This window comes from Scardinius erythrophthalmus (genome assembly GCF_964197995.2).
Source record: "Scardinius erythrophthalmus genome assembly, chromosome: 11".
Taxonomy (NCBI): Eukaryota; Metazoa; Chordata; class Actinopteri; order Cypriniformes; family Leuciscidae; genus Scardinius; species Scardinius erythrophthalmus.
Window position 1 is genome coordinate 25,226,060 of NC_138231.1, and position 25,988 is coordinate 25,252,047.

At 37.0% G+C, this 25,988-nt stretch overlaps 1 protein-coding gene across 1 annotated transcript; it reads right to left on the minus strand.

Moving 5' to 3' along the window:
- On the minus strand, positions 1-24,568 carry ints7 (integrator complex subunit 7). Its single transcript, XM_081377880.1, has 20 exons — positions 24,300-24,568; positions 23,977-24,106; positions 23,637-23,783; positions 23,295-23,432; positions 22,714-22,760; positions 22,434-22,633; positions 17,927-18,049; positions 17,714-17,831; positions 17,430-17,564; positions 17,205-17,302; positions 15,047-15,286; positions 14,814-14,951; positions 13,609-13,815; positions 13,315-13,509; positions 11,258-11,361; positions 7,627-7,695; positions 7,341-7,473; positions 7,105-7,203; positions 1,163-1,348; positions 1-1,062 (listed from the first exon to the last, which is right to left on the minus strand). The coding sequence occupies exons 1-20, from the start codon at positions 24,391-24,393 to the stop codon at positions 751-753; spliced, it is 2,913 nt and encodes a 970-aa protein (XP_081234006.1). The 5' UTR covers positions 24,394-24,568; the 3' UTR covers positions 1-750.
- Between the last annotated feature and the right edge of the window lie 1,420 nt (positions 24,569-25,988).

Here is a 25,988-nt window from a genome sequence, read left to right on the forward strand (position 1 = left end):
AGGTTTTAGCTCTAAGAACTTATTGGAATGATATTTTAATGTAGTTAAAAAAATATAAAAAATAAAACATAAAAATAAGCATAATTTACATAGAAAATATGGTACTTTTTGAAGTAAATAAATTCAAAAATACCCCCAAAATAAAAAAAACACCATAAATGGATAGACAAAATATTATCGAAGACAGTGATATAACATTTATAATAAATAAAAAATAGGATCACACCTGAGTCCTCTGTGCCCACATTTGTCCACAATTACAGGATTAAGGGCTATAAAGTGAATACGTTTTGAGGGTTAAACCATATTAAAAACACCACATAAACGACATTAAAAACTTAATTTTCACCTCAGGGGGACTTTAATATATCTACCACAGAAGGTAAGGAACTAATTTGTACCTGACAAAACTTAAATCTAAATTATAGTATCACCCTTAAAGTGGAAGTAATATTCCTCTTCTGAAACAAATCATTCTTTAGGATTGTTCCGATCCACCATAACGGTGAAACCAAGTAAGGAGACCCATAATGCAATAAAAACAATATTTTAGTTAAGCTATTTTACTAGGCATTTACAAAGAGACTTATGGAAGTATACAACAGAAGAAAAATGTGAGCCTATTTATTATTACACAAAGACAAATTAGCCAGATAGCAGTTCACTCGCTCACTCACGCAATGAGTACACAAATAAGAAAGCCTATGAATGAGTAAAATACAGGCAGTAAGCAGTCGATGAGGTTGGAGGTCACTGGAATCGGGCACAGATGTTCCTCTGGGGTCCCGGCTGAGGCCCAGTTGTCGTCGTCGTCTGCTGCTGCTGCTGCTGCTGTAACTGATGTCGCAGCTGCTGGGAATAAGGGTCTTCCATAGACTTTACCGACACAGTGGTTTTTGGTCCTGTCTTCCATTCGATCCCACTGGTGTCTACAACTGAGGCTTCAACAGAGACCATGTGTGTGCCGAGGATGGAGAAGTTGAGCAGGAACTGTGTGCTGAAGTAATCATTATGAGGCTCCACTTTCTGCTCAATCTCATTGGTCTTGGAATCAAGAGGAATCTAAAATCAAAGTTGAGAACATGAGAGTACGCAACTGAGAAATTATGTTTCCCACCAGCTGAGAACAACTGCATTAGATGATCAACAATGTTGAACTCACCTTGAAGTCTGATCCTGGTTTTGTCTGTAGAGTAGAGCTGACTTTAAGGCAGACCGCCTGAATCTTCCGGAACAGTCCCGGAGTGGAGCCATGCTGCACCACCCCCTCCACCTTTAAAGTCAACTGCTGGTTGTTCTGCACTGGGATTGGCTCGTTGGGGGTACGAGGAGATGGAGAGAGGGCAAGCTAAAACAAAAATCATTTTAAAATGATATAAAAGTCTAACCTTTCAGACAGTTTGAAATTTACGAAAGAAAAGTCATGAATTGAGCACAGAGGGCTATTTGTCATTCTATATAGTAACAGACATGGATGTAAAGTACTTGAGGAAATATACTATACAATTTTTCTGAGCAACTGACTTGTACTTGAATGCTACTAAATTTTAATAATCTTACTCAATTTTCAAGGCTATATATATACACATATAATATAAATAAATAAAAAAATATATATATATAAAATTAAAAAAAAATATATATATAAATTTTTTTTTTATATATATATATATATATATATATATATATATATATATATATATATATATATATATATATATATATGCGTGTGTGTGTATAAAATGTAAAATATTTCATAGAAATTATATATTGGGGTTGACCGACTTTCAGTCGACATTTATGTGATTAAACTTGAGTCGACGTCGACTAGTCGCTGATGACGTCATTGATGAACAAATAAGCATGAACCTCAGGCTGAGACTCGAACACAGGTTTTCTTGTGCACATCTATGGCATATATAGTATAGTGCTGGTCGATATGCTCCATAATCATATCGTCAGCCTGTGATAGAGATATATATATTTATATAATTATTAAAGGTCCCGTTCTTCGTGATCACATGTTTCAAACTTTAGTTAGTGTGTAATGTTGTTGTTAGAGTATAAATATCTGTAAAATTATAAAGCTCAAAGTTCAATGCCAAGCGAGATATTTTATTTAACAGAAGTTGACTACATCGAACGGCCCGTTTGGACTACATCCCTCTACTTCCTTCTTTAATGACGTCATTAAAACCGTTTTTTGACTAACCTCCGCCCACAGGAATGCTCCCTCAACTCTACCGAAATTCGTTTATGTACTTGCGCACTTCTAATAACTTACTGTGTTTACTCGGCTCTTACGGTGATTTTCTGAAGTAAAACTGACGCTTCATCTTTTGTGTGATGTACAATAAACTTTATTAAACTCATCAGTATATGTTTGATCATCATTCAGACCTGGTCCGAAACAGCAGACTTGTAGGCTATTAATAAATAATGGATACATACAAGCAGATGACATATACGTTATAATAACCGTAATTAAACTACTAAACTATACCTGTTTCATCTCTATACAGCACTCTGACTCTGTAGGCATTATTGTCCGACTCGAAATGAACACCGTTACTGAGAGTTTCTGATATTATCATTTTTTTTTTTATTTTTTTTTTTTCTATGCTTTATTGACAACAACAGGTAGCATGTACAGTGCCATATCTTGTATAACAAAAATATTTTCCATGCCTCAACAAAAAAGAACAAACTAGAACACACACACAAAAAAAAAAAAAAAAAAAAAAGGATGAGAGGGTACATAAGCATCATTATACAAACAGATCTACATTATATATATAACAGTTCCATAGGATATTACAGTGTAATTTAAGTACAGAGAATATACTTTTCGGGTCAGCCCCATTCATTACATTTTATTTTTTATATTAAGTGAAAACGTTAAAGGAGGAGCATATATTAATCATTTTAATTGCTTTACTATTTTTAGATTTAGAGATAGCATCTATGTACATTTTAATCTCCTTTTCAAGCACCATAAAAAGAGGTTTGCCTTTTGAAAACTTGCATTTATGAATGTGAAATTTACATACAAATAAAATAAAATTTATAATAAAACCAGCGTCCTTTAAAGAGCGATCCTTTATATAAAAACCCATAATCACATGTTTATAAGATAAAGAAAATGTTCTTAAAATATTATTAGCAATGAAACCCTCCACATTATTCCAAAAATACTGGGTAAATTGGCAATACCAAAACAAATGTGAAACTGTTTCAGTGGAGCATTCACAAAAAGAACATTTTAAATCAATATTAATTTTAAATTTTTGTAAGAATACCTTTGTGGGATAAACTCTATGAATTAATTTATATGAGATTTCTTTAACCTTATTTGTAAGGAGGAATTTTTGAGGTAATGACCAAACCTTAGTCCAATTTACATTATTAAAGAAACTGTTCCAGTAGAAAATAACATAAGGCGTAGAGATAATCTCTCTTAAAAATAAGGATCTAATTTTATAATTGTTAGGCTTTAACCCAGAGAAACAGATAGTGCCGACAGAGGTATGTTCAGGTCTAGGAGGACAGACAGATAGTGTGGATGTATATACACTGCTTTTGAACAGCATATGTATACCTGCAGGTATGGCCTTAGTAAGCACCTTGAATTCTTTTAATGTCATAGGTATTTTGTATCTTGTAATAAAGTCTGCAAACGAAAATAAATTCCCTTCATTATTAAATAGCTGATTCACTAACAACAATCCATTACTAAACCAATTATGAAAAAATAAAGACTTATTTCTATTCAAAATATTAGCATTATTCCAAATAAGAAAACTATGAGGGGAGAAATTATGTTTATAGATAAGCCTCCAGGTAGCAAGTACTTGTTGATAAAATTTAGAAAGTTTGACTGGAAGTTTTTCAATTTTATAATTACACATCAAAAGAAATTCTAAGCCACCCACATGAGAAAATATAAACCGAGGAATTATATTCCAAATAGATGAAGAGTTTTTAAGATATTGTCTTATCCAATTTATTTTAAAGTTACTGTTTAGAGAGCTAAAATCAATAAAATTCAACCCACCTTTATCATACGTATTCAGTATTACTGATTTTTTAATATAGTGTATTTTGTTTTTCCACAGGAATTTTGTCAACATACTGTCAATTAGTTTACATGTGTGTTTGTCAACAGAGATCGATTGAGCGGCATACGATAAACGAGAAATGCCCTCTGCCTTAGTAAGCAGAACTCTGCCTTTGAGTGACAAATCTCTTTGCAACCAATGGTTCAACACCTTACGTGTCTTTTCAATAATTGGAAGAAAATTGGAAGGGCATCTAATTTTATCATCTTTGATTATTTTAACTCCCAAATAAGTAACACTCTCTCTCACAGGAATATTACAAATTAAAGATTCCAAACAATGACCAACTGGGAGTAACTCACATTTGTTAATGTTAAGGCGAAGGCCAGAGGCTTTGGAAAAGGGCTCAAGAGTCTCTAATGCTACCGCAACCTGAGAGGCATCCTTCAAAAACAAAACGGTGTCATCAACAGTTATTCCTTTTAAAGGGCTTTCTCTAATATGCAAATTTAGAAGTTCGGTAGCTATCAGAAACAGATAAGGGGAGATTGGGCATCCCTGTCTGACTCCCCGATTCAGGGTAAATCTAGGAGAGGTTCCACTGCTGAGTTTGATAGAGCTATTGCAATTTGTATAGAGCATTTTAATAGATCTACAAAAGAAGTCACCAAATCCCACCTTACGAAGAGCCTGGAACAAAAATTCATGCTCCAGGGAATCAAAAGCTTTATAATAGTCTAAGAAGAGAATAAGAGTATCATTAGAGAGAAATTCAGAGTAATCTAGAATGTCTAAAACCAGACGTATATTATTAAAGATGTGCCCTTTTTGTAGAAAGCCAGATTGACATTCATCAATTAAACTATTCAAAATACATTTTAATCTTTTTGATAAAACCAAAGCAATAATTTTATAATCGTTATTTAGCAACGTAATTGGCCGCCAATTATCAATTAACAAGGGATCTTTATTTGGTTTTGAAATTAAAGTTATAAGTCCTTGACACAAAGTCGGAGGAAGCAGGGCTCTTTCTATACTCTCTTTGAAAACTTCGAGCAAAAAAGGGGATAAAAGTTTGCTAAAAGCTTTATAGAACTCAGCTGTCAACCCATCTGTTCCCGGAGACTTATTATTTTTCAAAGAATTAATTGCATCAATAATTTCTTGTAAACTAAGAGGGGCTTCACATATATTGGACTCTTCATTATTAATCTGCTTCATATTATGTAAGGACTCTAAAAACTGAGATGTAGATTGTTGACAGAAATTCGAAGCATACAAATTACTATAAAATTCAGAACAAAAATTTGCAATAATCTTAGGGTCCTCCACAATATTATCTTTAATCCTCAATTTTTCAATATGATTATTTCTAGCTTGTTGCCTCTCAAGTCTAAAAAAATAAGCAGAGCTCTTTTCGCCCTCTTCAAGCCACCTCCTGCGCGACCTAACAAACGCTCCTTCAGCCTTTTGTCTGTAAATCTCCTCTAGTTTGAGCTTCTGTTCAATAAGTTCTGCTTTATCAAATTCTGATAGTTCTTCTCTTTTGGATAATAAAGTAGAAATTTTAAATAAAATGTTATCCTCTTCAGCTTTCTTCTTTTTGCAAACTCACTGCAGTACCTCCTAAAAAAAATTCCTACTTCAAATTTGAGAAGTTCCCAATTGCTACAATATTTTTTTTAAATTTTTGCTTTATTCCAATAAGTCAAAATAATTTTTTCTATGGCAGTGATTACTTCTTTATGTTGAAGTACCGTTTTATTTAATTTCCAGTATCCAGACTTTTGAATTAAATTTACAGAAGAACTAAAGGGGATACTTATTGAAATAGCCTTGTGGTCCGAGAATGGGGATGGTAATATATCAGTAACAATATTAACTATATCCTTAGATGTAAGCCAATAATCAATCATGGACTGACTAGATAAAGAATTATTACTCCAAGTAAAGCATTGTTGTGATGGGTGAGATTTTCTCCATGTATCAATTAAGGAAAATTTCTCCATAAATGTAATTACATAATCTGGACTTGTATTTCCAGCCTGAGGAGGCCACCTATCTAACCTGCTGTCCAGGACAACATTGAAATCACCTCCAAAGATCAGATAAGAATTAGGATATTTGGCTAACATACGAGTCACCCGATCACCTAATCTGTCAAAAAAGGCATTATTTTCTTTTTGCAAGTTGAAACCATATACATTAAGAACAATACAGGTTGAATTTAAAATTTCAAGGACAAGTAAAATGTAATGTCCAGACGTATCACACTCAGAACTTATTATTTTCCCTTTAAAGCGATTTTTCAAGATACAAACCCCAGCAGAGTGAGTAGTTCCGTGAGCTAACCATAAATCTAGTCCCCATTGTGACCTCCAAAAATGTACATCTTGACTATCCGAATGGCACTCTTGCAAAAAACAAAAATCTGTATTAAAGCGCTTCAAATACAAAAAATGGCTTTCCTCTTAACAATGTTACGTAACCCTCTACAATTAAGAGAAACAATAGATAACGACATAAACCAAAACTCTATAGAAAATACACAGATTATTATCATTATTCAGTGAGATGAAATTGTCCTGAGAGACTGAGCGCGAGCTCATGAAGCTCCGCCCCCTGGGTTGTCCAGCAGCAGCTTATTTGCATTTAAAGGGCACACACTAAAACAGCGCGTTTTTCTGAGCCCCAAAAAATGACAATTTAAACATGCTGTAAAAAATGATCTGTTTGGTATTTTGAGCAGAAACTTCACATACACACTCAGGGGACATCAGAGACTTATTTTACATCTTGTGAAAAGGGGCATAATACGGGACCTTTAAGGGAAACAATAATCTTTTTCTATCATTTTGTGAGCAAAGATGGAGTTGGTGATGAAGAAAAACGTCACCTTGCATAGAAATATTTCAACCCAAATGCAAATCCTGTGGATATCACATTAAATTTGCAAACTTTGCACAAGAGTTATGCAGGTGAAGGAGTCTCAACCACAGTCAATTATTCAATTATTTTTAAAAGTGGCATTGTACAGATTACTTACTTTAATGCTGGTGGACTGAAGCTTCTGGAAGAAATATCTCTGGAATGACAGTGGTACCTTCAAAATGGCAATGACGGCATCACACAGGCAGCCAGTGTGCTTGAAACGGATAGTAAAAAGACAAATTTAAAAAAACGAGAAACAGAAAAATGAAAGGGAGATGATGTCTAGGAAAAGTGAATCCAAATAGATCTGCAGACATGAAAAGTCGGCCAATGGAAACACTTCAACATTACCAGGTAAGAGACAGGAGGGTGCTTCCTGCTTAAGTTTTCCACTTCCTCCAGGACGTGATTGAACACAGCCAGCATTCTCAGTTCATACTCGCTCTCTGCCAGAACCGATCCATGTGTGCCGAACTCCTGGAAACTGAACCAGATGTCATTACAACGTGCCAATGAAATATTAAAACGTATAAAAATCTCCCAAACATCTTGTCAAAATCCCACAATAAATATTTGAAGCATCTGTTTAAAGTTAAGATTCATTTTACGGATTCATGAGTTAGAATATTATTCTTACCTGGCCGTTTGCGGATCAATTATTAAAGCCTCAATAACATGAGATACAAGCAAGCAGCTTTGCTGTTGTCTTGAGAAAAGATTTAAGGAAAGTACATATGTTTTGCAGAGCAGCTTGAGATTCATTTATGAACACCATATTTACAATATCTTAAAAACCTTATAACATTATAAACTAATCTAATCCAAACAAATCACTAATGTATTACGTACAAAATTAGTATACTGTACAATATGTGATTTCAGACACAGCGTGTCTTAACAACGTCTTATCAACTAGCAGTTAGCCAAGATTCTTTTCAGATTCGAATTAAACCAGTTCACGTTTTTATGTAACTGACTTAAAAAAAAGTTGACCAGTCTTAAAGGTGAAGTATGTTTCTGCGACACTAGTGGCACCTAGCGGAATTACAAAAATACAGCATATTTTCAAACAATCTTGCAAACGTGCTTCGCACCATCCCCAACTCAAACAGCACAAATACAGCTCTTATGGGTACTTGAAGAAATGTCTCAACAGGTCAAATCAGGCTACTTTCAATAAAAGCTCCAAACATATTAGGAATACTTTTAGCTGTGTTGCTATTATGTCATGATAAGCAACTGAGTAGGCTAACACTCTGTCTAGACGAGCATCTAAAATAAACTCATCCAATGTTTCATCACCGAGCACATTTTGTACATTTGTCTTTCTGAATGGGTGCATGATGATGTTGTGTGGTATTGAAGCATCCATTGTGTAGGATTTGAGGGCGAACCAAACACAAATGAATCTTCCAGATGATGCATTCAAACAAAATTCCACACAAATCAACACTCCAGACCCCAAATCAACAATCTAGGACCATAAATAATGTGTGGGCTCCAGCCAGTCTGAGCTAACTAAAGAACCCCACAGCTAAGTACTTTGTGGCCATGCAAGCCTCAAAGAGAGCCTAGCTAAAGGAAGAACGTTACCATTGTTAGGTAGTTGGTAAAAGACGGATTTGTTCGGAGATGGCACAGCTCGAGCCCCACAAAGATAACATCAGAGGTAGTTTGATCCCATGACAGAGACTTAAAACAGACCTTCCTTTTCTTAAAAACCTCTGAGCGACCCCATGGTGGAAATCTCTTAAAGGGATAGTTCACCCAAAAATGAAAATGCTGTCATCATTTACTCACCCTCATGTTGTTCCAAATCTGTATGATTTCCTTTCTTCTGCTGAACACAAAAGAAGGTATTTTAAAGAAGGTTGGTAATTAAACAGTTGCTGGTCCCCATTGACTTCCATAGTATTTTTTTTCCTACTATGGAAGTCAATGGGGTCCATCAGTCGTTTGGTTACCGACTTTCTTCAAAATATCTTCTTTTGTGTTCAGCAGAAGAAAGAAAGTCATACAGGTTTGGAACAACATGAGGGTGAGTAAATGATGACAGCATTTAAAACCCACAGAGATTCAGACTTCACATATCAAAATACATAAGATCATCCCAAAACGATGCTTCTATATCATGTCTACAACCTATAAATGTGACTATTATACTTAGATCACACATAATTCATGCAATTGTTATAACTATTGAATGGTTAATTGAAACAGTGCCTTGCTTGCTACCATTGTGTGTGTCTGTTCATAATTCAGAAGATGGCTAGATTTAAATCTGTGTAAGATGTGTCATATTCTTATTATAAGAAATCATGTCTAAACTGTACTCTTTGCACTCTCTGCTAGAGCTGGAAAGTTAAAGGTCCTGTATTATGCCCCTTTTCACAAGATGTAAAATAAGTCTCTGATGTCCCCAGAGTGTGTATGTGAAGTTTCAGCTCAAAATGAAGTTTCAACCCAACAGATCATTTTTTACAGCATGTTTAAATTGTCTTTAAATGGGCTCAGAAAAACGCTCTGTTTTAGTGTGTGCCCTTTTAGTGTGTGAAGCAAATAAGCTGCTGCTGGACGACACAGGGGGCGGAGCTTCATGAGCTCGCGCTCAGTCTGTCAGGACAATTTCATCTCACGGAATGATGATAATATCAGAAACTCTCAGTAACGGTGTTCATTTCGAGTCGGACAATAATGCCTACAGAGTCAGAGTGCTGTATAGAGATGAAACAGGTATAGTTTAGTAGTTTAATTACGGTTATTATAACGTATTTGTCATCTGCTTGTATGTATCCATTATTTATTAATAGCCTACAAGTCTGCTGTCTGAATGATGATCAAACATATACTGATGAGTTTAATAAAGTTTATTGTACATCACACAAAAGATGAAGCGTCAGTTTTACTTCAGAAAATCCCCGTAAGAGCCGAGTAAACACAGTAAGTTATTAGAAGTGCGCAAGTACATAAACGAATTTCGGTAGAGTTGAGGGAGCATTCCTGTGGGCGGAGGTTAGTCAAAAAACTGTTCTAGTGACGTCATTAAAGAAGGAAGTAGAGGGATGTAGTCCAAACGGGCCGTTCGATGTAGTCAACTTCTGTTAAATAAAATATCTCGCTTGGCATTGAACTTTGAGCTTTATAATTTTACAGATATTATTTATACTCTAACAACAACATTACACACTAACTAAAGTTTGGAACATGGGATCACGAAGAACGGGACCTTTAAGACACCAGGGGTCTAGTCAGATAAGGTGTAATTTATGATGAGAGGAGAAACAGCCACCTCCGAACTAAAGACAGTGGCTAATCAGTCAGAACTCATTCATGAGGCTGGACAAACATTTGAGTTTAAAACCTTAGGACACGAACTAAGCATTAGAAGACGATGTAGAGAAGCCATGCCGATGAAGAGGCAGATCAAGATCAGAAGAACATAAGTTAAACAATTTCTTTCAAGCCATCTAACTACTCTCGTCTCACTTTTCTTTCTCTTACTTCGTTTCTTTTCTTTTCCGTTAAGAGTCTTGGTTCTAAGTTAAGTTTTGCTGCACAGGTCCAACTTCAAACATCCACGAGACTTTTTTAATGCCTTAAACTGCTGACCCATGTTACCGTGCTAATAAATAGTGTTTTCACTATAGTTTGGATATTTATATCCGCTCCAGAGCTGATGGTTACGGCCGTTCAAATGAATGCTGGACGAGTCATTTGCACGGCCGTAAAAAAAGTGATTCTTTCAAAATTCCCTATAAATAAATTAATAATTCCATTTGATCTAAATTGACCTGTTTCCCGTACAATTGTATGTTGCATCGCAATGCCCCATTCACATTGATGTGTTCACAAACTTTTTATTCTTTAAAGGTCTAAATGCAGTGAATTTTGGCTTGCGCTTTCCGTAGCCGAAGCTGAATGTCTTTTCCCATGTACCGTGTCAGCCATGGTCTGGCTCCTCCTGCTACATTAGCCACGCCCCCAAAATCACACTATAGGCTGAGCTGAAAGGAACTCAGATGTGAGCGGAGCGCTCTCAGTGTTTAGATGGTGTCTGGGATGCTCAATGTTTACAGTTTTGGGGGAGATAAACCCCATGAATGGCATACTAACAGTAATCAATGAACTAGTTTAAGAGAATTATTTTAACATAAAAATCTTACATATTTCACCTTTAAAGAAAAAAAAAAAAAGAAGTAAACTTGTAAAACTAATCTGAGCATTTTATGCCACCGGTCTCAGATCGTTCCCCAGGAGAAAAAGGATACAGTTCAACATTACGGAGGGTGGCGTAGTCGGCATCAAACGAAGACTGATAAAGGTCAGCGTAGCGAGCCGCCAGACTTCGAAATTCATCCATGGATAATTTCATCTGATAAAATCCACCAAAAAAAAGCAGCAGCATACAATAAACATGCCATCCTCATAAGCAATTCCTAGACATAATGTTTCTTAAAATACTGAGGAAATCAGAGAAACAAAAAATATGCAGGCAAAGAGATGTACAGTCAAACCAAAATGTATTCAGATACCTTCAACATTTCTCACATTATCATAGTTTATTCGCTATAGTTTTGAAAATGGTAATAAAATATGACAAGAACTCAAATCAGAACTCAAGAACTCAGTTATCAAATCAGTTGATAATTCACTGGTTTTGGCCATCCTTCTGTTAGGCTGTCTCACAAATGAATTAGGTTGAATAGCTGTCATCTGTTAAAGTACACAATTAGATAATACCAATTTAGGTCAACCAATTACTAAGCAATGCTTAATTCTGTTCAGTCTGTGGTGTAAAAAGATCGCATTATCAATTGAAGAAAAAACACTTAAGAAAACATGGTCAGGTCAAAGTGTCTGAATAATTTTTGGTCCCAAATTTTTATACATTTTTACTAGTATTCCACTGTATGAAGAATTATTTTTTTTGGGTATAACATGCACAGTTTACTTTACTTTATTTTAGGGGTGACCCCGAATAGTCGAAGATTCAGTGCTTCGATTGGAGGAGCCTGATTCGACTACCGATCTCACGGTCGAATCTTCGCAGAGGTGTTATGAAACGAGGATCATGCCACTTTGCCTATATGAGAGCGCTCAATTGCTGATTTCACATAGAACTACTGGTTTTCTGTCAATACGTTAATATTCAGCCAATTATGATAATGCTGTATATAAAAATGTGCAAAGAAAGAAGCTTTTAATAAATATTTTTTAACGTGCGTGAATAAATCCAAACACCCCGTGACAGATTTAAGTTTCACTTTCAATCCGTGACCGACAGAGGAGCGTCTTGGCGGCAAGGATTTAAATCTTTAACAATGTCTGGGATAAGAAAATCCAAAGTGTGGGTGTACACCATCAGAAAGGATATTCTCCAAGGCTGGATTTAGCATCAGGAAAACCATGATCGCACTTCTGCCGGCCAGCGTTAACACGTTTCACGTTAGAATGTATTTTATCCGCGTGCACAATTTGAAAAGACTCCAACGGACACAGACAGAGTGAAAGACTGGATTTGTTCTCTCGATCAGGTAGGGTAGCCTACAAGTGATTTCAAAACTTTTCAGCCAGTTCTAATTTGATTTTTGCATGCTGTGAACATTTTTAGCTAAAAAGACTGCCACTCCAATTTAGTATTTATTGCTATTTCTGCAGTTAAAAAGACAAAGTTGAAAATTCTGGCTACTATCGTTATTTTAATAATTTCCTTATTTTTATTTTATTTATTGATCTGTCAGGGTTATCTAATCTAACTATTTGTGGCTTGTGTTTTGAATATGTTCCCCTGCACTCATCTTGTGATTCTGATTTATTTCGTTTTGTATTTTTATTTATTAGAAAGGTATATTCTGTTCTAATTTAATTTAGTAAATTAATTGTTTATTTTTTCGGTGCATCGATGTTGTGCTGTAAGCCTGCTCGCACAGGTAATTTAGACGATTTAATTTGATTTGCATATGAAATGCAGTGTGGCCTTTCTGGGGTTATTTAGGCTATGCTATTTCTTAGTTTTATTGATCCAAAATGTTTTTATACATTTTCTTCTATATCTTTGTGTGATTTTCTGTACATCGCCGCTTTGAAATGTTAAAGCCCCGCCCCCAGCCCCACCCCCACGATTCGACTATTAGTCGACTATAGGCAAGACATACCGATTCTGATTCGACTATGAAAATCCATAGTCGGGGACACCCCTACTTTATTTTGCTATCCTCACATACATAAATAAACTATAGTGTCCTGCACCCACCAATAAAAAATATCAAAAATTATATCTGGTGTCTGAATAATTTTTAGTTTGACTGTATATGTTTTCTAGCACCTGTGTTGAAATGCGCCCGCAGCGCTGCAGTTCACTGCCCGAGGATAGAGCGATGGTGGTGGCGATGGCAGGAGGTGGGCTGGTCTTAAGACTGTTGCAGGTGCAGATGAGCTGGGACAGCGCCTGAAGAGTGTCTATACGCAGCTTCACAAACTCACACTGGAACGCCAGAGGACTCAGCGGCGTACTGGCGGCCTGAAGGCAGAATGTGATTATAATCAGTTCTGTGCTTCAATATAAAAATGTGGACAAAACCAGTTGCAAAAGAAAAGGGCACGACTGGCGGATCCTAACCATGAGAGACGCGATTCCCTTCTGGTAGGATTTGAGTGCTTCAGAGATGGCGCTCATGGCCGCGCTGTAGTCTCCATCTGAAAGCCCACTGAGGCACTGCTCGGCCTGAGAGAACTCCATCAGACTGTTCAGCCAGAAGTAGAAGTGCTCTGAGGCCACGCGAGTGCGAAGGCTCTGGTACAACTCCCTGGAAAAATCATGGCAGCCCTGTGGATGAATTAAAAAACAATTGAAGTCATTTTACCTTTATAGCGCAAATACATCGACAAACCTGTCTGAGTGAATCTCACGAAGAACTATCCAGGTCACAATAAATAAATAAATAAATAAATAATAATAGAAATACATGTATATAGAAACACACATAATAAATAAAATTAATTTGTGCATTGTGACATTTTTTTTCACTACAATAGCCCAAATATAAAAATATATGTATAAATTGTACAGTACAGTGAATATATCATGACAGTTTTCATGGAATTTTTTTTTTTTTACTATCCTGAAAAAGCTAAATAAATATCAGAACAAGATTTGAACATATGGTTCACTATGGAGGATGAATGTCTGGAATTATATAAACAGTATATATATATAAAAAGGTCAGCAAAATGTTAGGTTACACTTTATTTTAAGGTGTCCTTGTTACAGTGTAATTATACATTTAAGTACAGTCATAATAATTAACTACATGTACTTACTATAGGGTTAGGAATAGGCTTTGACTTAGGGTTAGTTGCAAGTAATTATGCACAATTTATAATAATTACTGTAGAAGCTACACGTAATGTGTATCAAGGACACTGTACAAAAAAGTGTTACCAAATTTTAAAATAAAATTATAAAACAAAATTTAGTTTTATTTTTTTAAGTTTTTAGGTTAAAATCTTTAACTATAAAAGATAATATATTAGGTTTTTCACCATAAAAGCATCTTTTAGATTTTTGGCACTTTATCAAAGAGCTATAAATTAATATAATCCTAAAAACTCCATGTATACAAGAATCACAAAAAAAAATGACAGTACTTTACAATTTTACCATGTCAAACTACAGGACACTGCTGTAGATCTTATTTAAAGACATAAAAGAAGATATTTTGAGAAATGCATCATTGTATGTTGTCCATCCAATTGAAGTCAATGGTAACCAAAACTGTTTGGTTTCATAAAAGACATCATCCAGTGAAGTCGAAGTGGGCTCACCATGCGGGAGGCCTGTCTGGCAATGCGGTACACAGTCCAACCATTGGCCACATTCTCCAACTGCTGCCTGATCACCGTCTTCACCTCAGCTGAGAGTGTGGCCTGACTGGCCACGAATAATACTGTTGCCAAGGAAACCTACGAAAAGCAACAAGACAAATAACTCTTGGGAACATTTTAGGAAATTGAGACTTTAAGAGCTACAGTTGGACATCTTTTTTGTACTTGCTCACCAGAAGCTCCTGCTGTTTCTCTGAGGTTCTGTGACTCGCCACCCTGAAGAGTTCCAGCAGATCTCCCAGCATCCCCTCTGCCAGCACCGGCTGCTGGGTGGCAATAGCAGCCAGAGCCTGACACATGAGCACCCGTGCGGAGTCACATGCGCAGTGCAGCTGTCCCAGCAGGAGATCCACAGAGCTCTGACTGAGATGAGGACAGCTCTTCAACATCTTCACCAAAGAGGTGAGCGCCGTCTGGGTTCAAACAAAACGTAACAATTCAAGACTTAAAAATACTCAGCATAAACTGAAGGGAAGAAATAGGGTGGATGTGGCTTTTCACCATTTCTAAAAGCATCTTTTAGATTTTTGGCAGTTCACTCAAAGGGTTCAAAGTGAAAAATCAAATTTAAAGCACGAATATTCCATGTAGTCTAATATAATCATAAAAACTTTTTTGTTTCTGTTTATTGTGTGTATATTTAGTGGTCACGTTCTCTTAGTTTGGTTAAAGTTGTTTCTTGCCTGAATTAAGGAAAATTTATGTTTTGGTTACCAACTCGCTACTCTACATACATTCAAAGTACACCATATTATCATCAAATAGACCATAAGGTCTTCAAAATACACAATAACATGCACATGCATGTTATAAGATTCACTATTTGGTGGATCTAATCGCACTACAGGGTGCTGCGAGGACCTCTTGGAAATTCTGCAGGCAAAAAAGGTCCACTGTCTATTGTCAACAGTGTAGCAATATATGAAGTCACTTTCAAACCAAACAGCTTTCTGTTGGTCAATGCATCATCCATGTAACACTTTGCGAAATATGTTTGGGAAAATTTTTCACAGATTGTGTGGATTCATATAGAAATGACTGGATTTCGCTCATGAAACATTTGCCGAACATCAGTAAATTTGACCGCACTGTGGGATAAACCATCTTGACCAATCATAGCAGATGGGAGGATCGTGGCTGAGAGAAAGTGATCAACCAAATATGCTCAAAGTGGATGCTTTAAAAGCCATGCAAAATGTACATGACACTTGGCCGGAAGAGATGGTTTAAAGTTTAAAAAGTTAAACATGTTAGTATTTTTCTCACACACACCTATTGTTTTGCTTCAGAAGACATTTATTCATCAACTGTATGGATTACCGTCATGTTCATTTTGAAGCATCAACTTTGAGGGACCTGTACACTTGCATTATATGGACTCTGTTAAAATCTGTTTGTGTTAGACAAGAGAAAGTCATATACATATGGGATGGCATGAGGGTGAGTAAATTATGAGAATTTTCATTTTTTGGGTGGGTTATCCCTTTAAACCCTTTTTAAAGTCAACATAAAAATCAAAATTGACGATTATTTTTTATAGTACATTGCAGTATTCATTATAAATGGTTTATCCATGCACATCACTATTTTTTTTTATTCATGTGCCCTCATAATCTTTAATCAAAATAACTTTCCTTTCCTCTTGCAGCATCACCTCTTCTTGTCTCTGATGATGCGTTTACTGGCGTGAGGAAGGGACAACCTGTCACTCAAATGAGATCTACCAATAGCAAACCACAATCATCCAACCATCTAATCAATCAGCTTACATTTTTTTTCTTGTTTGATAAACCGCTTCACTTGAATATACGTCACAATAGGGAAGAAAAAAACCGCAACTTATCGCGATTTTCATTCCATGCTGATTTTAAAGGTAGGGTAGGCAATGTTTTTCATAAACAATTTTTGTTATAATGGTTAAAACTCTCTTCACATCCTGAGAGCAATCAATAATAGAAGTGGTCTAAATATTAAAACATGTACATATATCTTCTGTGGAAGTCTCAGGACCAAAAAAAATGTCTGTCCAATCATTGCATTCGATCCAAATTGTATGCTTTGAGGTAATTTAACGCCGTCTCTCATGGCGCTTTGCAGACTCTGCTCTAGTTGTGTGCGTTCATGTGTTTTGGAGGAGGAGTGGCTTTGGAGACACTGACGGGAGTTTAAGTCCTTAAAGTGTCCGTTGTTCTGTGTCAGAATAAGCTACATTGTGGACCTGGCTTCGTGAGACTACTGAAATGTGGCCTCAAACCAGCGCAAGAGCTGAAGAAGCTATTTGGGACATAAGTCACATACTCTAAGACCTGTAAACCTTTGATTGACACTCACTTTAAGTGTCGCCTGTGCAGTTTTACTGTCATCTTGACTGCAGAGCAGAATGAGAGACTCCATCCCCATCACTGTTTCTTGTTCCAGCTGGATGACCTCTGACAAAATATTCAGATTAAATGCAACGTTATTTTTCATTTAAACATTCTCAATATTAAAGTGAAGGCTAAGGATATCCTTTAGTTTTTACAAGCCAAATTTAATTATTGGTGAGAAGAAACACACCTTTCTCTGGACAAGAAACAGCGATGCTGGTCAACACAGTGATTCCATGGGCTGCCACTGCCAGGTTACTATGGTAACAGCACTCCTGCGCCAGCTTCACCAGGTCAGTGTGACGGGGTGCAGGAGACGCCTCACCTGCGACATCCAGAAAGATTAGGTGGTTAAACTCACGTTGTTACATGAGAAATGTAAAGATACCTCATGAAATCTTTTGCATACACTTGCATAAAAGCATTTTTAATAAAGTTAACATATGTTTTATACAGTTTGAGTCTGTAGTGTACCTGTATTAGGGCTGAAGTAGTGTTTAATAGCGATGGTACCAGATAGTGTGGAGAGGACAGAGAGCATTCCCAGCTTCAGACTGTTGTACGGGGTGCTGAGAGCGCACTCGCATAGCACCTACAAACACATATGACGGAAATGATATATATTCGACATTTACTAGTAAGAAATTAACCAGATGACTGTCCCATGAACATCTATGACTCTCTGACCTGTATGTTCTTCCTGGTCCACAAGTGAGGAGCTTTTTTAGCCAAGAGCTTGAGATCCTGAATGGCGAGTCTTTTCACTGCTTTTCTGGGGTCCTCCTTCAAGTACTGGAGAAGAAGACGAATCTACAAGACAAAAAAAAAGGGTGTGGGGGGTGTGGGGGGCTTGTATAAGGAGGAATGAACTGCACATTCCCATCCAAAGACACATCACTATTTTACTTCACAGTAAAATATATATTTTTGCTGTAAATACAGTATATTAAATTCACTGTCTTTCAAGTTTAGTCGTTAAAGGGAGAGAGTTTACCCGAAAATGAGAGATTTCTATCCCTCCATTGATTGAGTCGCTTCAGGAAATTTGGACTAAAGCGCTCGATTCATATGGGTTAGTTTTACGATCTCTTTATGAGCTTTTTGAAGTGACAAAATGGTAGTTGCATAGAATGTCAATGGAGGGACAGAAATCTCTCAGATTTCATTAAAACTATCTTGTTTTTCGAAGACGAACCAAAGCCTTATTGGTTTGGAATGACCTGAGGATTAGGGTTTTTTGGTTTCAAACAGCGACCACAATTCTCCCATGATTAACAAAATAACATGTAATTTACTATAGGTTCTGACAAATGTTTCTGACTATTTCAAATGTCTAATGAATCTAGAATCAAGATGGGTTTGAATGAATTGAATGATTCAATGACTCACTTACTGGATGAATCAGCGTTTTTTGAACGAGTCTCTTGAGTGAACGATTCAGTGACAGTGACAGAAGTACAGTACATTTCTTTATAAGTCACTTGTCGCCACCTACTGGTGTAACGATGCAATTGATACAATCTTTATTTGAAGCGTCATGTTACTTTCAAAAGGTGATTTACAAATTTTTTTGCCTGGATGCCAGCCGAACTTAGCCCCGCCACAACATTTGAGGTCGGGAAGTTTGGTCTGGACTTGATCTGTTAAGAAACAACTATGCACGAACCAGAGCTGTTCGGACCAATCAAATTGTCAGGGCGGGCTTTATACGATGATGGACAGATGATCAACAGTAACGTAATCATCCACGTCACCAAAGAGCGCTTGGGTTGAATTCGTTTACAACAAAGATGGCTGTCGCTGGAGAATCGAGATGTGTAGATTCCGCCATCACGTCTGTTATAGAAGATATCGACAGCACATTCATTTTAAAAGAGGAACAGAGAACCGCGATCAAGGCATTTGTCGATCGGAAACATGAATGAAAAATTGATTGCTTGCTCTGATTGGTTGTAGGTCTATCCAATTAAGTGCAGAGGCATTTTCCTTCCTGGTTCGGTTGAAACACGCCCCATAATCACAGCCCAATAGAGCAGTATCAGACTCATATTCTGACAAGAATGTGAGTATGACGATGTCAGACTACTAAATTTTGGTTGCTTCCGTAGAAATCAGTGTTTATATCCAAAAATATAGTAAAATTTTGAGTTTGTTGAAATTAAAAATCTTAGTTAATACAATGAAGGAGATTGGTTTAATTGACATACACTCAAAATATTGTTATCTGAACCACATTAACTATCTAAGTTGATTTGACAAAAGATAAAAAGTTGTGATAAATCATGCAAATATTTTTTTAGAGTGAGGACACTGACAGCGCACTGACAGACAGGACCGAGCAGGTAACATTTAATTTAAACCATAAATAGACATACTGTTTTGTGACTCTTTAATGTGTCGTGACAGATTGCCTCAGTTAAAGCTTGTTGTATTACAAATTTATTAAATGTTTAATTTAGGTTCCAATACAATAGTATATAAACTGAGCCAGACCTTTTTTCTCTATTGTAAGTTAAATGAGTCAGATTACTGAGACTCTCACTCTGGCCTTAATGGCTCTTGGAGCCCGAGCCTGAGCCCCAGTCGTTGAATAGTTAGGCTGATTGGATTAGCATTTATGCATTTGAATAGTTATGCTGATTGGATTAGGATTGGTAACACTCTAGAGTCTAGGGCGGGTTCCTAAACCTGTATACTTCATTTACATGCTTTGTTCCGAGTGTATCCACCTCTATGTAAATCCCTCCCCCTTGAAATGTATATAAAATTACAATGTACACTGCCATTAGTTTAGACTTGATGACTACAGCAACGCACAGCGAGTTCTCAATAAAGAGTAACTTCTGTTGAAAGATATCCCAACGTCTCCTGGTCTCTGCTTTGACGAAGGAAAAGTTTCCAACAAGCTGCCCGTGAACCGTTCATCTTTTGGTTAATTTATAGCATCAAATAAACATGAATGAACATCAGAAGTACTGTTGCTTTAACCGCGGAAAGACGTCAGTACACACCGTTATTCAAATTCAAATCCACCGACGTTAATCTTCTAACTCTCCTGACTGCTTTGTCAGACAAAAATGGCGGATTATGATTGGTCAGATCGCATGTCAATCAAACTCCCTGCGAAGGGTTAACTGACGCTAATTTAAAAGGAAAGTAAAATGCAAACTGCCGCACCAGCTTTTTATAGGCTAAGCGATGTAAAAATAAAGGTTGCATCTGTAGAAATCAGCGTCTATATCCGAACTATAAACTTTTATCTCAGTTCTTCTATATAACATAAATAACGATACAGTGTGGTTGAAAACATTGATTGTGAAGCTGTTTCATACCTATACATGACAACTGCTCTCTCTGGATCAGCGGCAGGGACAACCATTTGAATTTGAATGTTAATCGTTGTCATTTAGGAATGAGACCACGCGGCTATTTGAATCGAGATCGCAATCTTTTAACGATAAATTGATGACAGAGTTTTAATTTGCAGGTGAACTAACTCTTTAAAGACCCACTCCGATGAAAATCATGTTTTTCTAGGTGTTAACATGTTCTTGTGGCATTTTTCTGATGTTAGATGACATATCTTGAGAAAAATAAGCTCAAAGTTGTATTTCTGAGTATTTCTGCATTCAAATGGCTGTGAATCAGTAGCAGACGCCAAAATGCCGGCTAAAATAGACTGGAGTTGTGACCTAGTAACTCCACTTATATCGAGTCGCAATGACTGCAGACTGCCTAAACGTGGCTCGGCTTTTGCACAGACAGCCTTCTCATTTAAAGGCATCAAAGAATGGAACAAACTCCCACAGAGTCTGAAACTTTCCTAAGACCTAAAGGACTTCTCTCGCAATACAAAGAAAGCGTTATTGGAAACCCAGTCGTGTCAGCATTGATAACTGTGTATGTATATATGATTTTTAGTAATGTTTTACTGTAGTAAATTTGGTATGTTTATAATAGGACTGGTGGCTGTAATGGGTGTATGGCTGATTGAATGAATTTATAGTTGCATTTGAGTTTTATATTGTATATTTTGTATTGTAATTCACCTGCTCAGGGACTGCAGATGGAAACTAGCTTAGGCTAAATCTGGTGCAAGGCATCTTTAATTAATGTTTTTTGCACATTGTCCCTGTTGAAATAAATAAACAACAACAACACTGGGCGGGGCCACAAGCTCATACTCCCCTCTGCCTCTACCGGGCAAAAACGCCAGTGCTGCATAATGTGGCAACTCTCTGTTAACTTAACTTCATCTGTGTTGAAGCGATGTAGATTATAATGTAATGTAATGTAATGCGTTTTACAGGGGCTTTTTTGAAGTTGTGTTTTGTGTTTAATTTTACTCAGCAGCAGGGTCAGATACACACACACAAGCCGTTGCATGTCATTGTGAACAGAGCTCCGATAGTGGCGCTGAAATTGGAACACATACTGTAACAAATAAGTCACTTTTCACCGTCTATCAATCGTCAAAACTAAAGTTTGGAGAACACAGACTGATCCCGTCAGTAATTACATAATTACATAATGAGAGAGGGCAGCCAGCCTCCTCCAGCCAAGCAACAGGCGACATTCGTGCATGTGAAATTCCACGCTCGTTCAAGTAGCTTAGACTTGCACACGCCGGGTGGCGACGAGTTTCGCCTGTCGCAGTCGTTTGTCCCCTTGTGTGTCAAGCCCATCACTCGTGAGAGAGTCAGTCAGTTTTTCAGATAGAGCGGTGACAGTAGCATCTTAATAATCCCGAAATTCCGAGCAATCCACTGATACTAAATATGTCCTGATTGATCACTGTGGGAGGGATGAAATATCGAGGCGAAGTCGAGCTGTTTTTTACCGCGACGTCTCGAAGTGAAATAATGATCGATGATAACTTTGATTAACTTCGGATTCGGTTGGGGGTGTAAGCTAGCGGGAGAGCTAGCGTAAAGACAGAGCTCTCAGCAACGGGGAGGGGAGGGGGAGGGTCGTCTCCATGCCAAAGGCTCCGCCCACAACGCAGAGGCGAATTGCTAATGAGCTACTGCCGCTCTGCTGAAGCGAAGTCCCAGAAAACGGCACAGGTTTTGTGATTTTGGCTAAAAACGGCATAATCATAATTTAAAGACCACTGAGAATGTTTAAAAATAGCTCAAAATATGATCGGAGTGGGACTTTAAGACAATATATGACACAATGGCTACAGTCTGACCTGCTCAGGGATATCGACGAGTGAGGAGGTGGCCAGCTGGGTGAAGGTGTGCAGAGTGACGATGAGCATGGCTGTGGACGGGTAGGAGGACACCAGCTCCTGGAGTAACTCTCTGCTGCACGAGGCCAGACTGGCGTCATGGTGCATGTGCTGCAGCATCGGGATCAACTTCAGCTTCAGCTCCACTGGAGTGTCCAATCCTTCAGGCAAACACACACAACCCATCAGACTGGAGAACACTTACACAAATGAAGATCACTCACATGAGGAGATCACATACCTTGAATCATTTCACTAATTTTGTTGCAAATCCCTGCAGCAAAATCTCTATATAAAAAAAAAAAAAAGATTCAAATGATTAAAATGTTTACGTTCAACATGTTTTCTATCTCTAAATAGCCATCAGCCCACTTTATAATATTATAATAACCTGCCCGGCCCAAAAAAAGTTTGGATTTAAATAGGCAAATGCTTGACTGGATCATTATTGCAGTGGTTATTATGTTTCTAGCATGTTATATGTTTGGCAACAGTTCTTCTAACCCTAATTGATGGAGTGTGTAACTTTTCATTTCATAAACAAGCATGTAGGAAGACACATCATGTCCATATTCCAGGATGACAATGTCAAGATTCATCAGCCTCATACTGTGAAAGAAAGGTTGGGAGGGAGCATGAAGAACCAGTCCCTTTGCTGTTCCATTGATTGATCAAATGAAATATTACCTAAATATAGACATTCACATTTCAAAGAAATTTCCACCTAAAACAGCTTCTAAATTCATTTTATTATTTGGCAAAAATGAACTAGTACCTAACCAAAATATTTTTCATGTCATGACAGTTTGAAATTACACTTACTTAGAGTGTGAAGAGAAACTAGCAGCTGCAAAAATAGCCGCTTCTACTTCAACATTATCATGAGAGTCCAGACTTTGCCGGATGCTGTGATGGGCATTTTTCCTCTCTGGAATAATGGAGGCTAAGCTTCCCAACATCCTGTCAAAATGCACAAGACACAAAAACATATATTAACACAGTGTGTACATACAGTTACATTTTCCTTAGATGGTCTTTGACAGAATAATTGATAACAGAAATGTCATTAAATATTAGGAAGCTGACAACAAACGTGACTTTTGTAAACAAAACATTTTGAGGAGGCGAATGCAGAAAAACACTCGCAGTCGCAGGTGAAAGTACCTGAGAGTTATTGCTCTGGCAACAGGATCATTGCTATGGATGACGGAAAACACTCTTTTGACAAACTCATCCACGTTCAGAATCTTCTCCAGGTGTTTCTCGCTCAGCTGCGTGACCTTCAGCACACAGAGTCGCAGGAAGTTGTTCCTAATTTGACAGGGGTGAATTTATAGATTCAGAACTTGTCATAACAGAGACCAAACAAGAAGATTAGTAACATCAACCGTCATTATTCAGAAATATTTGACAAATCAGATAAAGTACTTCACCCAGGTAATAGACAGACAGCCTCAAGCTAATGAATATAGATTTTTTTTTTTTATTTAATGTGCACAGTTACCCAAGTCTAAAGATGTCTGCCAGTTTCAGGAAAGCTGAGTTGATGAGGATGGGAAAGGGATACTTCTGAAAGAGTTTGGGGAAAAGGACCACGGCTTCACATTGCTCGCCCAGCTTACAAGACCTTAAACCTTTGGTTGTGCAAAAATAACAACAGGAATGTTTTCATTACATTGGTAGGATATCTACAGATTTCATTTTCTCTGAATGTAAACAAACACAGGGCTGCGTTATCTTATATCATATAGAGCTTATATGATATAAGCCACGTATAAATGAATGAAAACAGTCATGCACGCTCTGTGTGCTGTTTATGAAAAGCACCTTTATCAAGCTCCATCAGCGCTGAATTGGCGTCCAGCTCCTGCTCGCCGTAAGCGGCCTCCGACAGAAACGAGCGCGCTGCGGAGAGCGACATTATTTATGACAAGAATACGAGAAACGATATACTGCTTTTTTTAATCAATATTTTATTTGTTAGATTAGATAGACTTGGTGCATAAAGTTTGAAGTGGGTGACCCGGCTGCAGTGTAGGTCACGTGGCCAGGATGTTGCGTCGGGTTAGTTTCCGTTGAAGCGACAAACCACCGTCTCAGCAGAGCCCGTCTACGGAGAGCCTTGGCACTCCCTATTCAGCCCCATTGTATTGATTTTGGTTGCAGTTCCAATAGAATTCCACTGGGGGTGATCGCGAGCGAGTGCAGACTGAATGGGAGTCGGCTAAATGTGTCTCTTTCACCCAAATGCCGTTGAGAAATCTCAGATTTTATTGTAGGTTTTGCAAGTTCAACATGGGTTATAGGTCGAAAGTTGAATGAACGAGTACTTATTTCTTTTCTATTTCTTACAGGTTGAGTTGTTGTTGCCCATAACACGCTAGCATTCTGCTAATGACGTCAGCATTCTGACGTCATTGACATTTTAAAAGACTTTTTAAACCAAATAAGTGACTCTAAAAAAATCGAACACCCAGCAATGTGTAATTTCTTTGCATCTCCTTTCGAATACAACATTCAAATTACTAGACAAAAAATTATATCCTGAGAAAAGTGGGTTTTGAGGGGTATTTCGCCATAGACCTCCATTCATTCTGCACTCGCTCGCGAGCGCCCCCGCATGGACAGAGACGTGTTACTGCAACCAATCCAGAACCCGGAAGTAAGCAGAGAGTGCCAATTCTCTTCCTATTAGACATTCTCTGGTCTCAGTCTATCGTCTTAGTACCAAAGAGGGCGGGGCCTATGTGCCGGCGTTAACTCTGATTGGTCTCACTCTCTTTATAAAAACATATTTTTTTAAATAAAAGTTTGCTCTTATTTATTTATTTATTTAAATAAATATTCTTTCATATTATTTACACATATGGATTTTTTTATTGATGAATAAAAATAGCAGTAATGTTGATCTTTGTCTTGTATTTTATGTCCAGAAATAATAATTCTTCATTCTTACAAATAAATTAAAAATAACATAAATAGCAAGTTACATGCAAATTATTTCCCCTCTAATAAACATATTAAATAGCATCGAAACATATTTCAGCCAGATAAGAAAAACAAATCATGCTTTGGTAAATCATAATTATGACATAAAAATCCTGAGTTACGAAGTCATAATTATGAAACAAAATGTCGAAATAGTGACATAAATGAAAAAATCATGATTTTTTTTTATTACAATTATGGCTTAGTAACTTTTCATCTCATAATTGTTTTAGTATGTCATAATTTCACTATTTTAATCTCATAATTATGACAGTCATAATGTCGACTTTTTATGTCATCATAATTATGATTTACCAAAATAAAAATTATTACCATAATTTTCTTTCTTATGTTGCGGAAATAGGCTTCCATAAATTGTGACAAACAGTTATCAAATTTAATGGATTTTTCAAAAACAATAGATGCTTCAGGATTTATGTATTTATTTACTTTTCGTAAACCAGCAGCCATTCCATTCTGTCAGATGATGATTCTGTCCATGATTCCACTCTCTGCGCCCCAACACTT

Bases quoted from the DNA above. Each gene is read 5' to 3' on its own strand.
- ints7 (XM_081377880.1), bottom strand. From the start codon at position 24,393: ATGTCGCTCTCCGCAGCGCGCTCGTTTCTGTCGGAGGCCGCTTACGGC. The intron at 17,832-17,926 runs GTCAGAGAGTCA...ATGTGTTTGTAG, and splicing joins GGACCAGGAAGAACATACAG to GTGCTATGCGAGTGCGCTCT. The intron at 17,565-17,713 runs GTACACTACAGA...TGGATGTCGCAG, and splicing joins CTACTTCAGCCCTAATACAG to GTGAGGCGTCTCCTGCACCC.